The sequence below is a fragment of the Terrapene carolina genome, unplaced genomic scaffold (genome assembly GCF_002925995.2).
Source record: "Terrapene carolina triunguis isolate 2854851 unplaced genomic scaffold, T_m_triunguis-2.0 Scaffold110, whole genome shotgun sequence".
In the NCBI taxonomy this organism is placed as follows: Eukaryota; Metazoa; Chordata; order Testudines; family Emydidae; genus Terrapene; species Terrapene triunguis.
This window is the reverse complement of record NW_020664461.1, coordinates 3,576,695-3,590,479: the sequence shown is the minus strand read 5'-3', so window position 1 is coordinate 3,590,479 and position 13,785 is coordinate 3,576,695. Positions and strand designations below refer to the sequence as shown.

General features: G+C 61.0%; 1 protein-coding gene across 2 annotated transcripts; it reads left to right on the top strand.

The window, feature by feature from the left end:
* The first annotated feature begins 295 nt into the window (after nucleotides 1-295).
* Nucleotides 296-13,289, top strand: UROD (uroporphyrinogen decarboxylase). 2 transcript variants are annotated; one of them, XM_026651912.2, is made up of 10 exons: nucleotides 296-380; nucleotides 5,779-5,891; nucleotides 6,164-6,243; nucleotides 8,787-8,849; nucleotides 8,956-9,153; nucleotides 9,576-9,737; nucleotides 10,163-10,300; nucleotides 11,759-11,859; nucleotides 12,495-12,561; nucleotides 12,975-13,289. In XM_026651912.2, the coding sequence occupies exons 1-10, from the start codon at nucleotides 325-327 to the stop codon at nucleotides 13,137-13,139; spliced, it is 1,143 nt and encodes a 380-aa protein (XP_026507697.1). In that variant the 5' UTR covers nucleotides 296-324; the 3' UTR covers nucleotides 13,140-13,289. The 2 variants fall into 2 exon arrangements, with proteins under 2 accessions (XP_026507697.1, XP_026507698.1); XM_026651913.2 differs by lacking the exon at nucleotides 296-380 and adding an exon at nucleotides 458-917.
* The last annotated feature ends 496 nt before the right edge of the window (nucleotides 13,290-13,785 follow it).

Below are 13,785 nucleotides of genomic sequence, written 5' to 3'. Positions count from 1 at the left end.
GGGCGGGGTTGGGGGCCGGGCTGGGGAGTTGGGGGGGCTGGGGGTTGGGCTGGGTTTGGGGGGACGCTGGGGGCTGGGTTGGGGGGGGCGCTGGGGGCCGGGCCGGGGAGTTGGGGGCCGGGCTGGGGGGGGGCCGCTGGCGTTGCCGAGTTGGGATTTCACTCCCAGCTCAGGGGGTCTCGGGCAGGACTTGGGGCGAACCAGGGAGCGTTTCAGCGAACCAGCCCGAGCCTTCACCCAAGTAGGGGGCGAGCCCCTCGGCTGCCTTCCCGGGGAGCCCCTGGCGGGGGGGGGCAGATTCCGTTTGGAAAAGGAAACGCTCAGATGTTTGGCCAAACAGCTCTCGAGTTTCTTCCCCCCACGAGGAGCTCCTGGACTGGGTGATTTATCTGTGCGGGGGGGGGGTGTCTTCCCTGGGGGGCGCGGGGAGGGAGGGAGGGGAATGCCCCCTCCCCAACCTGGTGGGAGGAAATCCTAAAGCAGTCAGCCCCACTATGGGCTCAGTGCCCCCTCCCTGGCTGAGACCCCACACACTCACTGCTCCCCCAGCCCTTCTCTCCGCCCCGCACTGGGAGGGGAAGTTATCACCCCTGCCAGGGCTGTTTCCCTTTTCTGAATGCGCCTCTACACCTGGCTTTACGGTAGTTGGCCTTGCGCGCAGGCAGAGCCAGGGGCACCCCTCGTCCCATCAGCCAGCGGCGGGGTCATTCAGGCACCCGGTGGGGCAGCTACAGCGCAAACCGGAAGTAGAGCGCAAGGAGCCCGCCCCCAATGTGGGCGTGGCCTGAGCAAGATGGCGGCGCCCGTCGGCCCCTCGGGGGGGCGTGACTCCGCGCTGGTGGGAGGGGGCAGCGGAGCCGCCCGCAGCAGAGCCCGGGCGGCGGGAGCAGGAGAATGGACGGGAACAGCCCGCTGCGGTGAGTAGCGGGGCCGGGGTCAGAGGGCAGGGGTCAGAGGTCAGAGGGCGAGGCGCCCGTTGACGGGCTCCCCCGGCCACTGGGTGCCCGAGGCGGGGGGGGGCCAGCAGCGCTGAGCCCGGGGGCTGGTTCCGCCGCACGGGAAGTCCCGTCACCCCCGGCCCGGCCCCTCCCCGCTTCCCCGGGCCCGGGGGTGGCGTCTCCTTCGCTGACTGCGGGAGCGAGTCACAGCGGGCGGGTCCCCGCGGGGTCCCCCCCCGCACGGGACACGGGCTCTGGATCGCCCCCTCCCGCGACTGGCGGTGGCTTCGGTGTCAGGAGCGCGCCCCGCCCGCGGAGCGCGCCCCCGCCGGTGCTGTCTGGGGCTAAGACTTTGGCTGTTGGGGGGGCGCGGGGGGGGGTTTTTACACCCCTGAGCGACAAACGTTTGAGGAACGAAAGGCCTTACGCAGGCCGTGTCTCGCTGTACAGTGACACATCGGGACCCGTCCCCTAGGGTGACCAGATGTCCCGATTTTATAGGGACAGTCCCGATATTTGGGGCTTTTTCTTATATAGGCTCCTATTACCCCCCACCCCCATCCCGATTTTTCACACTTGCTGTCTGGTCACCCTACAGTCCAGCTACGCTGCGGCAGCACCTCTGGGCCACCAGCAGTGAGCTCTCCCCGGAGCATAACAGCCCCCGCCGGGGTTGAGAGAACTGGATACATTCGTGGAGGTTAAGTCCATTAATGGCTATTAGCCAGGATGGGTAAGGAATGGTGTCCCTAGCCTCTGTTTGTCAGAGGGTGGAGATGGATGGCAGGAGAGAGATCACTTGATCATTGCCTGTTAGGTTCACTCCCTCGGGGGCACCTGGCACTGGCCACTGTCGGAAGACAGGATACTGGGCTGGATGGACCTTTGGTCTGACCCAGTACGGCCGTTCTTATGTTCTGTGTGGTCGGATGAAGCTCTCCCACTGCCATAGCATTGTGCACAAGCACTTATGTCGCTCGGTGGGTGGTTTATTCACAGCCCTGAGCGACATAAGTTATGTTCACATGGGCTGCAGCACAGACAGCCTTCCCCTTCCTCTCAGTTGTCACTTCACCTTCATCAACAAGGCATTAATTTAACTAACACACTCCACTACAGTGAGACGATCAACTTTGTGCTTTTTCTGTCTCGTCTACATTAATGTCCTATATCCATATAACTAAAAATCCACCCCCGAGTGAAAGTTATACTGGCGTAATTCCCCGCTGTATACAGCACTAGATCAGCGGGAGAACTTCTCCCACCAGTATAGCTACTGCCTCTCCTGGAGGTGGATTAACTACACCAACAGGCGAGCTCTCTCCTGGCGGCTTAGAGCATCTTCATTAAAGCACTACAGCAGTGCTGATGCAGTGGTTTAGGTGTAGATTTGCCCTCATTTAGGACAATATTGAAACTTTAAAGGGCCACACATTTAAAGTTACATGGGCCTTTTTGTTAAGCATGTGGTTGCAACTAACACTTGATTAGTATTAATGAAAGATTAGAGAACAGAGCTGGCTGAAGAATGGAAGTTCGGTTTTGGGAAGAATTGAGAGATTTGGTCAGAATGAAAATAAATTCCAGAAAAAAATAATTGTTTTGGTTGATAAACATTTAATGTAAATTTCAACTTTGTTACATGTTGTAATACATAATACACGATCAATGTTTCTATGTGCCATTGCCAACATTGGGGGAATTGCCTTCAGTTTTCGCCTGAAGTAAAATTCTGGTAAAATTGCCAGTTTTTTGCAACGTGTTTTGATTTTGACAGAACTGTATCTTCCAATGGAATATGGTTCCAGTGAAGTTCCTTTGGCTCGACTAGAGAATCTCTCTTGGTTTTGCATTTGCCAGCACTTTATGTATAGCTAATTGCGCTGAGTTTCCCCTGCCTGTGTAGACCTTTCACACAGCAGTAGAGAGGAGAAAACTCACTTCGACTGAAGAAAGTTATTGGCAGTGGGAACTCGGGGACAGGTGCAGTAGCTGAAGTTACAGGACTCTGTTAACCAGGTTGTAAATTGGCAGTTACGCTTGCAAAGTTACTCTGCGTACTACGGTCACACTTCGCGCCTGCAGTCAGGAACAGGACCCAGTTGTGTTAGCTGGTCCCAAACCCATAGGAGACTCTGCCCGGATGAGCTGAGGCTTCCACTGTCAGTTGTAGATTTAGGGAGTCAAGTTTCTCGGTCTAGATTTTGCCCGGCCAGCTCACTGTGCCCTATAAGTGTCTGATGTATTTTTTCAAAAATATACTGTATAAAACTGAAGCCAACACAGAAACCCCGATTCCCAAGCAGCACGGACTGTACTTTAACTACAAGGTTGTGATGGCAGGTCTGTCCCCACATGCTGCTGCATGGACCGGGTTTGCGCGATCCTATCTTCACTCCATGTGCAACCTAGTCAGGGGGCCCAGTTTCCACATGGCCGGCCCCCGCCTTGCTTCCCGCCTAGTTCGTACGGAGTGTGGTTGGGTCCGGTAGCTGTAGCATATAGGGGCCTTCAGCCCATGTGATGAGACGCCGAGCTAAGGTCTGCCCCTTCTGCCAGTCTTTGGAAGCTGGCCAGCTGGCAATAGAAAATGCTTCCCTTCTGTTCCGTTCCCCAGACTGTAGGGGATTACAGCCCTACCGTCCTAGGCCGAACCAACTCCCAGGCCTGCACAGCGGAGATACAGACTTACCGCCAGCGGAGTGGGAGTTAAGTCCACATCAGAGACGCCCCCGAGCCCACCGTCCCCAGAATCTCCCCAGAGCAGCTGCTGCCTCTGCTGTCTGCCACTGATAACGTAATCAGCGCTGTCTCTTTGTGGTGCTCCCTGACCGCACATTGTCTGTGCAAGTGATGGATGGGCAGGCGGAGCTGGGAGAACAGGAAGGTGCCCTCAGCAGCCCCGCTCCCACCTCCTGCTGGCTTTGTCCTGCGCAATGTACAGCTAAAACAGAACCGCGCTCTGTCAGTTAAAACGTTTCATCCGGGATGATCTGTAACCACCCCCTAAGAGCAGCTTAATGCCTCCAGAGAAGGCAGCAGATTCCCACCGCAGCCACCAGCCCTTGGGGCTCTTTAATGGATCAGAGGGAAGCCACACACAGTTCTCCTCCTGGCCTGGGAGGAAAACCAGCGACAGCAGCCTGTGGGGAGAGAGCTGTGCTGTGGCCAACACCTTAAACCTGAGTCCTGCCAGGCTCTTATAGGCCATGTGTAGGGCAGTGAGATGTGGGGAGTATCAGGGCCCGGGTGAGCTGGTGCAGAGCGTACTTGCCTGCTTCCGCAGTCACTGTGTGCCTGGGACTTCATGGCTTTGCAGCAGGTATTGCAGTGAGCCAGGGAGTCGTGAGGGTGAGGCATGGGACTGGAACCCAGGAGATCCAGGCAGGTCTCCATCACTCTGCCCTCACTTCCTCCTCGTCCCGTAACACCATTCCTGGCACGCTCCTCGCTGGCTAGCTGTAGAGCAGGTGGGGAGCTGGGAATCGAGGGGGTGAGACGCAGGGACTGCTAAATCCTTGCCCGCTGTCGTGCCTGAGTAGACACAAGCCAGATACTACGTCACTGACCATCCCGGCCCAGTTACCTTTCCTGCCACGCCCCGGCCAGGACCACTCCCCTTAACGTGTTGGAGGGTGTTAGCCGCCTCTCTGCTGCCATCCCAGCCATTAGCCAGTGGGGAGGGACCTGCCCGAACCCTGGAGCGCAGAGGGCTCCTCTCCCTCAAGGAAGCCGTTGTCCCAGCGAGGTGCTGCTGCCTAGCCCCTAGCAGCCTGGAGAAGCAGGGCCAGCAGCCGGCTCTGGGCCAGCAGCCAGGGCTCGGACTCTCCTGTGGGTCAGGGACTCGGTCTCTCCCCTGGAGCTTGGGCTGGCGTGAGCAGGGAGCAGATGGCAAACCTGCCCTGGGTGCAGAGTGGGCTGTGTCAGCCTCCTCCTGGCTGTGGGCTGACAGCCCCCTGGAAAGGAAGAGCCAGGCTGGGGGCTGCACAAAACCCCCCCCAGGGGAGTAATTCAGTGTGAGGAGGGGACCCTGCCCTGGGCTGCTGGCACGTTACACTTGGCGGCTGCGTGTTCCCAAAGCGCTGAGTAAATCTCTGCTGCCCCCCGGCAGAAGGCACGTGCGGGCTGCGGGACCTGCTTGCCGGGCTGGCCTCAGCCTCTCTTTAATCTCCACCCAGGAAGAGGAACCGTGGGACAAGGAGAAGGCAATAGGCCTGTTCCTCACCTAGACTGCAGAGCCGCCAGCAGCGCCTTTCTCTGCCTGGGGGGCACAAGCCTGGCTCATCCCCTCCCAACCGCCTGCTGCAGCTCCAGGGGCCGGATCCCTCCTTTATAAGCCCCAGCTGGGACTCAGCCCCCATCACAGCGGCTGGTCAGCTAGGGTGTTGTTCCACAAACTTATACAGGATCGTTTTAGGGGTCAAGGCAAAGATGCCACATTTATTATTAATCTGTAACTATTAGCAAATACCTCAATGCTTATACACATACACTCACACACACGGGCTGCTGATTCCCAGCACCTGCCTGCTGGGCTGCTCCCTGGGCCTTAAAGGGGCAGATCGTCTTGTTACAGCAAATAGTCCCATTTTACTGGTGGGGAAACCGAGGCACGGAGGCAGAGATGAACAAACGCACCAGTTCGCAGCCCCGATGCAGAGCATGGTCCCGTGCAGCTAATGCCTCAGACTCCAGCGTGTCGGAGGGCCAGCTCCTGTGATCTCCCTTTGCCCCTGGGGTGGGAGTAGCTGGGCTCTGCAGCTCTCTGGGGGCAGCGATCTTTGCTCTCAGTGATGCTGGGTCTGCTCACTGCCTGCCCCCACTTCCCCCCTTGCTTTAGGCCCCAAGACTTCCCTGCGTTGAAGAATGACACGTTCCTTCGAGCGGCGAGAGGGGAAGAGACGGAGTACACCCCGGTCTGGTGCATGAGGCAGGCCGGCCGATACCTCCCAGGTGAGTGGCCAAGGCCCAGGGTCCAGGCAGGGCTCGTCTCCTAGTTGGAGTGGGGGTGCCTGCCCCCCACTCTCCTGGCTGGCTCTAGCTGGGCATCGCTCCAGGAGCAGGGAGGCAGATGGAGGAAGAGACTCAGCTTAGAGCGATGGGCGGAGGCCAGGGTAGCTGAGGGTGCTGCTGGGACCTCTTTGCCAGGTCCCCCTTTGCCCTCCTGGCATGGTGGGGCTCAGGGATGCCCTCCCCGGGGCGTCACCCAGCTGATCTGTTTGCAGAGTTCCGGGAGACCCGAGCTGCCCAGGACTTCTTCGCCACCTGCCGAAGCCCGAAGATGTGCTGCGAACTGACCCTGCAGGTGAGTGGCTGCCCAGCGCCTGGGCTGATGTTCTCCCCAGGAAGGGCTTTCCTTCACTGCCGCAGAAGCCCTGAGAGCTCCCCCTGGGGGCTGTCGCAGTACTGATTGGGTGCCCCCCCCCAGCCCACCAGAGAGAGGCGCTGTCGTCCTGCCCAGGCTCCTTCCACTCACCCCAGGCTGAGACCCACGGGTGACAGCTTGGGGGGCTAAGGACCAGACCCCCACCCTCCTGCCAGGCTGCAGCCCCAGCCCTGATGGAGAGCCCACGTGTGCCCTTCCTTAGCCTGTGAGCTCATCTGGGCCAGGGCCAGGCCGACAGCAACCCGGGGCCTGCTGGACCGGGCAAGATCTGGACGACCTTGTAAACTGGAGTCATAGAAACAGGATGCAATTTAATAGTGCGAAGTGCAAGGTCCGGCACTTAGGGACTGACCAGAAGAATTTTTGCTATAAGCTGGGGATGGATCGGTTGGAAATGACAGGAGGAGAAAGACCTGGGTGTATTGGTCTATGACCGGGGTCCTAGTGGGGGCCAGCTGTGGTCACTCAATTAGGGTGAACTGCAAAGAAGGGGGCGGATAATCCCTATGGAGCTGGTGGATATTCCAATACTTAGATTCATCAAACCAGCACAAAACAGCTTCTTTATGACCTCACTGGTCACTCAGACGTCCAAACAACACAGTTCCCTTAAAGTGATCCAGCCTCGGGCCTCCGTCCAGTACTCACGTCAAATACGATGACAATTTCTGTAAATCTTATTTCATCATGTAAAAGAAAAGGTTCGACCAATCCCAAAGGATCGGACACATCACCTCCCAGGTTAACGCACGTTTCAGATCTTACCCAAATACACGCTACAGCCAATTCTTATTAACTACACTACAGTGTATTAAAGAACAAGAGAGAGAGAGAGGCTGGTTAAAAGCTCAATATTCAGACAGCCATGAGTTCAGTCCATTGAGGTGCGGATTCACAGCAGAGAGGGGGAGCTTCGTAGTTGCAAAGAGATCCTTTAGAAATAGTTCCTAGTTTATGGTCCAACGTCCCAATCTCATATTCAGGATGTCCCAGCAGAACTGGGACCTCAGTCTAGCGACTCAAACTTCCCCTGATGAAGCCTAAACAGGTCTGAGATGACAGAATCAGGACTCAGGATCTTTTATACAATTTCATGTCCTTGTTGAGGAGTTGGGATTCCCTTGGGGAACAGAAGGTGATCAGGATGACTTTGAAGGAGGTGCATCACCGGTACTTAGAATTAACATAAGGCCATTTGCTTGTTCCTCCCCCATTCACGGTACATTTCAAAGAGAGATGAATACCGAGATACCCTGGGTTTACAGTTCATTTACATGATATCAGAATACAGCAGAGACAGGGACTGCTGATTACATCCTCGACCCTACTCAGACATATGTAAATACACAAACACACAAACATTATCTCCCCACATGTCTTTGGAGGGTTATTTATTTTGCAGGATGTTTAACCCTTTCTAGCCATGCATCACAAGGTCATTCACACTTGAAAAGCCTAATGCAGTCCTGGGTGCATCAGAGGAGGTGTTTTCAGTAGAGACAGGGCAGTGTTAGTACCATTATACAAGGCACAGGTGAGACCTCACCTGGAATACTGTGTGCAGTTCTGGTCTCCCACGTGTAAGAAAGATGAATTCAAACCGGAACAGGTGCAGAGCAGGGCTACTAGGATGATCCAAGGAAAAAACCTACCTTGAGAGGAGACTCAGTGAGCTTGGCTTGTTTAACCTAACCAAATGCAGGCTGAGGGGAGATCTGATCGCTCTCTCTGAATACATCAGAGGGATAAATACCAGCGAGGGAGAGGAGTTATTTAAGTTAGTACCAATGTGGACACAAGAACCAGTGGCTATAAACTGGCCATCAACAAGTTTAGACTTGAACTGAGATGAAGGTTTTTTAACCATCAAAGGAGTGAAGTTCTGGAACAGCCTTTCAAGGGGAGCAGTGGGGGGGGGGGGAACCTAACTGGCTTCAAGATTGAGCTTGATAAGTTTATGGAGGGGATGGTATGATGACACTTCCTACAATGGCATGTCACCGATCTGCAACTGCTAGCAGCAAATATCTCCAATGGCTGGTGATGGGACACTCGATGGGGAGGGCTCTGTTACACTACAGAGAATTCTTTCCCAGGTGTCTGGCTGCTGGGTCTTGCCCATATGCTCAGGGTCTAACTGATCACCATATTTGGGGTCGGGAAGGAATTTTCCCCCAGGTCAGATTGGCAGAGACCCTGGGGGGTTTTCGCCTTCCTCTGCAGCATGGGGTCACTTGCAGGTTTAAACCAGTGTAAATAGTGGATTCTCTGTAACTTGAAGTCTTTAACCCCTGTTTTGAGGACGTCAGTAACTCAGCCAGAGATCAGGGGTGGGGGGGGGGAGATTCTGTGGCCTGCAATGTGCAGCAGGTCAGACTAGACGATCACGATGGTCCCGTCTAGCCGAAAAGCCTCGGAGCTCTGTGTGCGTCTGGCGCTGACTCTGACTCTGTTCCCTGCAGCCGCTGAGGCGATTTCCTCTGGATGCTGCCATCATCTTCTCTGACATCTTGGTGGTGCCCCAGGTAAGGGAGGCGAAGGTCTGCATTGCTGCCCCCGGGCTGGGGGGCCGGATCCCCTTGGGGGCTGGTGAGCGCCCGCTCCTTCACCCGTCCTGTGTTCTCCCCCAAGGCGCTGGGCATGGAGGTGGTGATGGTGCCCGGCAAAGGGCCCACTTTCCCAGAGCCCCTCAAGGAGGTGGAGGACCTGCTGAAGCTGCGGCAGAAGGTGGACGTGTCGGAGGAGCTGGGCTACGTCTTCCAGGCCATCACGCTGACCCGGCACAGCCTGGAGGGCAAAGTGCCCCTGATCGGCTTCTCCGGGGCGCCGGTAAGAACCACTCCAGCCCTCCTCTCTGGGGCATGGGAAGCCAGGCACGCAGCCCCACTGGGCTCCAGCTGCCTCACTCCCCCCCCTCGGGGCGTCGTGCTGGAGGAACCCCCCAGGGCTGCAGCTGCTGATCAGCCTGCCTGGGCAGGCGGGGAGCACAAGGGGCTGACTGGTCCCTGAGGGACTGGAAATGACCCTGCCTTTAGCGCGGGGGGCGTTGGCTCAGAGGCAGATCCAGCCCAGATGGTGCTTCCTCCGTCTCGGGCCAGCCCTCGTGCGAGGGGCGACTGGCTGTGGTGGGGAGGGAGAGCCCCAGCCAGGCCCCCGGCGGGTCCGTGAGCCCCCGGGGTGTTGGGGGGCCCGGGCGGGACCTGCTCTCTTACTCACTTTTCATGCCCGGCCGACTCGCCTTCCTCACCCAGTGGACCCTCATGTCCTACATGATTGAAGGTGGCGGCTCCAACACCATGGCCAAGGCCAAGCGCTGGCTGTACCGGCACCCCGAGGCCAGCCACCGCCTGCTGCAGCTGCTGCGGGACGTCATCGTGGAGTACCTGGTGGGCCAGGTGGCAGCCGGCGCTCAGGTGTGCCTTGTCCGGGGGGGGGTGGGGAGAGCTGGGGGGCCCTCGGGCAGCCTCGTGGAAAGAGACCTGCCAACGGGGCGTGGCAGTGGGTTACTGAGGTTCACGGTACCTTGTGGCACTCCTCACCCGGAAATGCACAGCCGGGGGGGCAGGGCTTACTGCTATGTATCCACTAGGGGTTTAGACCGGTGGGACTGGGAGATGGGGGCCCATTCTGGGCTGGGGACTGGGGGATGGGGCCCCATTCTGGGCTGGGGGTGCTGGGGGATGGGGCCCCATTCTGGACTGGGAGATGGGGGGCCCATTCTGGGCTGGGGGTGCTGGGGACTGGGGGACCCATTCTGGGCTGGAGACTGGGGCCCCATTCGGGGCTGGGGGCGCTGGGAGCGGGGGGCTCTAACCCGCTGTCCCGTTGGCTCCGGAAGGCTCTCCAGCTGTTTGAGTCCCACGCCGGGCACCTGGGCCCCGAGCAGTTCCGGGAGTTTGCCCTGCCCTACATCCGGGCCATTGCCAAGCACGTGAAGAACAAGCTGCAGGCAGAAGCGCTGCCCCCGGTGCCGATGGTAAGGAGGGCGCTGGGCCCGCCTGGGCGCTGCCATTGAGCGGGTTTCAGGGGCGCTGCTCTGGGGCCAGCCTCGCCCCCAGCTCGCCACTGAATGTGACTGAGGCAAGTGGGAGGGGCTTCCCTTTGGCCCCACCCCTTGCTGGGGCGAGCCAGCCAGAGCTCTGTCCCTGAGCGCCCTCTGCCAGGTGGGTCCCCGGAGCAGGTTCCCCAGCGTCGGGCAGCTGGTCTACGCTCAGCAAGCGCTCCCAGCCCGGGAGGCTCCTCGGTGGTGGTGGGGGCTGCTGCTGCTTTCCCCCCCGGAGAGGAGGGCCAGGACTGCCCGGCCCCGGAGCACTGCGTCTCGGCTGGTGCTGCAGGCTACACAGGAAGGGGTTAAACCCAGACCCCCCCCCCCATGCGCCTAGTGGGGCAGCAGCGTGTGGGTGAGGGGCCAGAGCCCACCTAGGTCTCCTCCCTGGCCCGCTGCAGACGGGGCCCCCCTCCGCAGGGCAGCCTGACGGCAAGGCAGCGAGTGCCCAGCCCGCTACTGCCAGGGGAGCTGCCCCCGGCCTCCTGAGCCCCCCAGGCGCCCCACTGCGGCGCTGGGCACCGGCAGGAGCCAAGCCTGTCCCAGCCCGTCTGGCTGAGATCCAGCAACCTGCGTGCCCGCCAGCACGTCCCCGGCCCCAAGGGGAAGGGGCCCGCCGCTCGGTAAGCAGGCTGACTGACTCCCAGGCCCACTGGGGCCAGTGTGCTGGGGAGATGCCTGACAGCTTCCCGCAGCCGCCCCCTGCTGCTGAGAGTGCCTGGGGGGGCGGCCCCACTGTCTGAGGGCAGGTGTCTGCGAGGAGCCTGGTCCCCGGGAGGCTCAGGGAGCGGGAGGGGGAAAGGCCAAAGGGCTCCGCTCCTGCCCGTAAAGTCCGGCCAGGAGGCAGCAGGGACCTGGACCAGGGACAGCAGCCGTCTGCTCCGGCCTGCGGGAGCTTTTACATCCCAGCAGGGCGCCCCTCTGAGCGGGCCAGCAGGACACTGCGTGTGCCGTAACCCGGGGCTCCGGGACACGCGCCCCGTTCACTAGCCCCACCGGCCCCACAGCCACCCTGCCCCGGCTGTTAGCACCAGCCTGACGACACGTGCCGGAGGAAGAAGCCGCCGCGGCCAAAGGCAGAGTGCTGAGCTGGCATGGGCCGGCCCAGCCAGAGGGGAAGGCCCTGGAGACAGCGCTGGCTGTTTCCCTGGTGTGCCTCAGTTTCCCCAGGGGAATGACAGCCCCCCCTCCCCCCCCCCGGGCTGTGGTGAACGTGCGGAAGGGATTCTGGGTCACAGGCCCCAGGATGGCGTAGGGAGGGGGAGTTCCCGATTTGCCACCGCCGCTCATGGGCAGAGGCTGGTGCCGCGTCTCGCTCCCCGCGGCTCACGGCAGAGGCTGGTGCCGCCCGGTGGCTGAGCCCCTCGCCCACATCTCTCCCCCTCGCAGATCGTCTTCGCCAAGGACGCGCACTACGCGCTGGAGGAGCTGGCCCAGGCTGGCTACGAGGTGATCGGCCTGGATTGGACCATCCAGCCCCAGGCGGCTCGGTAAGTCAGCCAGGGGGTCGGCAACGGGCTGGGAGCCGGACGGCAGCTCCTTGCTTCCCGGGGCCAGGCTGCCAGCTGGGGAGCATCTGGTGCCCTCAATCCTGCAGTCCAGCTGTCCTGGGCGTGACGCCGAGGCCCTAGAGTCACTCCTCCTCCCCCCCCACCCCGCCCGGGGGGCTGGGACACCGTCCCGCCCTCCATCCACTCCGAGGGGACCCTGGCTCTGCCACCGCCTGGTGACTCCATGGGCCTGCCCGGCCCCAGGAGCCTCGGCCCCTCCCTTTGCCGGCACACGCGGGGGCCCGTCGCCCCGGCTCAGGGGAGCTGGGCTGGAGCAGGGAGAGGAGAGGCATTTCCCCCCAGGGGCTGCGTCCCAGCTGCCCCCGAGCTCCCTGAGAAGGGCCCGTGCCAGGCACGTCAGGTAGCTGGAGGGGCGTGTTGTGCCAGCCCTGGGCGCTAGGACCCGATCTATGAGCCCTGCCACCGGGGATGGAGCTGGAGCTTTGGAAGGCCTGTGGCCCAGCAGGGACCGGCCCGGGGCACAGACAGGCCTGGGCTGGGGCGTGGGGTGGGCAGGGAAGTGGCGCTATCTCTGAGCCAGGCGCAGCGACTTACCTGCTTTCTTTCCATTCCAGAGAGCGGACGGGCCACCGCGTTACCCTCCAAGGGAACCTGGATCCCTGCGCCCTGTATGCACCCAAGGTAAGGGGGAGGCCGGCCAGGAGCTGGCAACCCTGGGTTCGAATCCCAGCACCGTCACCATCTCCCTTTGGGGCAAAGCATGTCCTCTGCCTCAGTTTCCCCAGATGCACAATGGAGCCGGTGCCCAACTCCCAGGCGCTTGGGGAAGGGGAGTGAGAGTCACCCGGGCTTCTGGGGCTGAGTCCAAGAGAAGGGTGCGCCTCTGCCCACGTGTCTGGCGCCTCCCGCCATGGCCGTAGCGACTGGCCGGGGAAGGCAGCTGGATTCTCTCTCCCCACCCCGTTCCCAGGCTGCACCGTGAGCACGCCTGCAGGTGCCACACACAGAGCCTTGGCGAGGGGACCAGGGCCCTGGGCTGCCAGTGGGTGAGCACCCTGGGCACCGGGCTCACGGCGGGTGTCCTGGGTTGGCAGGAGAAGATCGGGGAGCTGGTGAAGAGGATGCTCGAGGGGTTCGGGACCCAGCGCTACATCGCCAACCTGGGCCACGGGCTGTACCCCGACATGAGCCCTGAGCACGTGGGCGCTTTCGTGGAAGCTGTGCACACGCACTCCCGCCACCTCCGCACGCCCGACTGAGCCCGCCCGGGACCCCGCCGGCGAGAGGACTGCGCGGTGCCGGCCCAGGGAGCGGCAGAGCAGGGGCACGGGCCGGCGGCTCTGCTGTCTGGGCGTGGGGGTCTCGGCCTGGCTGGCCTGGGCACCCAATTAAAGCTCCTTGTTTCCTGATGCAGAGTCTGATGTGGGGCAGGGGGGCCTGGCTGGGGGCTGCTAGCCAGCCTCAGCCAGGAGCGGTGCCACCTCGCGCTCAGGCACGGGCTGAAGCTGGCGCACTGGGCTGGCATTACCATGCCCAATTCTCATGGCAGGGAATCCAGCAAGCCCTGGCAACACACCCGCCCTGCTCCCTCGGGGAGGCTGCCCCCGCGGGTAGGGCACTGCCTGGGCTGGGGGAGACCCGTGGCCATCTTACCCCTGCCCGACACAGGAGCCCAGCCCCCTGGCAGAGATGATCCAAGTGGCAGCTCTGCGGAGCCTGGCATAGCAGCCGGGGCAGCGGCGCAGCCGGTTCCATCGCCCCCTGCCTCGGGCTGGATGTGGGAGCTGGGGTGCTGCTAGGTGGCTCTGCAAGGGGGCCCCACAGCCCCTTCTGCCCCAGCTGTCCCATCCCTGGGCTGGCCAGGGCTCCCCCTGCCAAGCGCAAAGGGCTGATGGGATTGCATGG

Excerpts from the sequence above, each read along its gene's own strand:
- UROD (XM_026651912.2), top strand. The coding sequence starts at position 325 with ATGTTTGGCCAAACAGCTCTCGAGTTTCTTCCCCCCACGAGGAGCTCC. Across the intron at positions 6,244-8,786 it reads GCTGCGAACTGACCCTGCAG|CCGCTGAGGCGATTTCCTCT; the intron begins GTGAGTGGCTGC and ends TGTTCCCTGCAG. Across the intron at positions 10,301-11,758 it reads CGCTGCCCCCGGTGCCGATG|ATCGTCTTCGCCAAGGACGC; the intron begins GTAAGGAGGGCG and ends TCCCCCTCGCAG.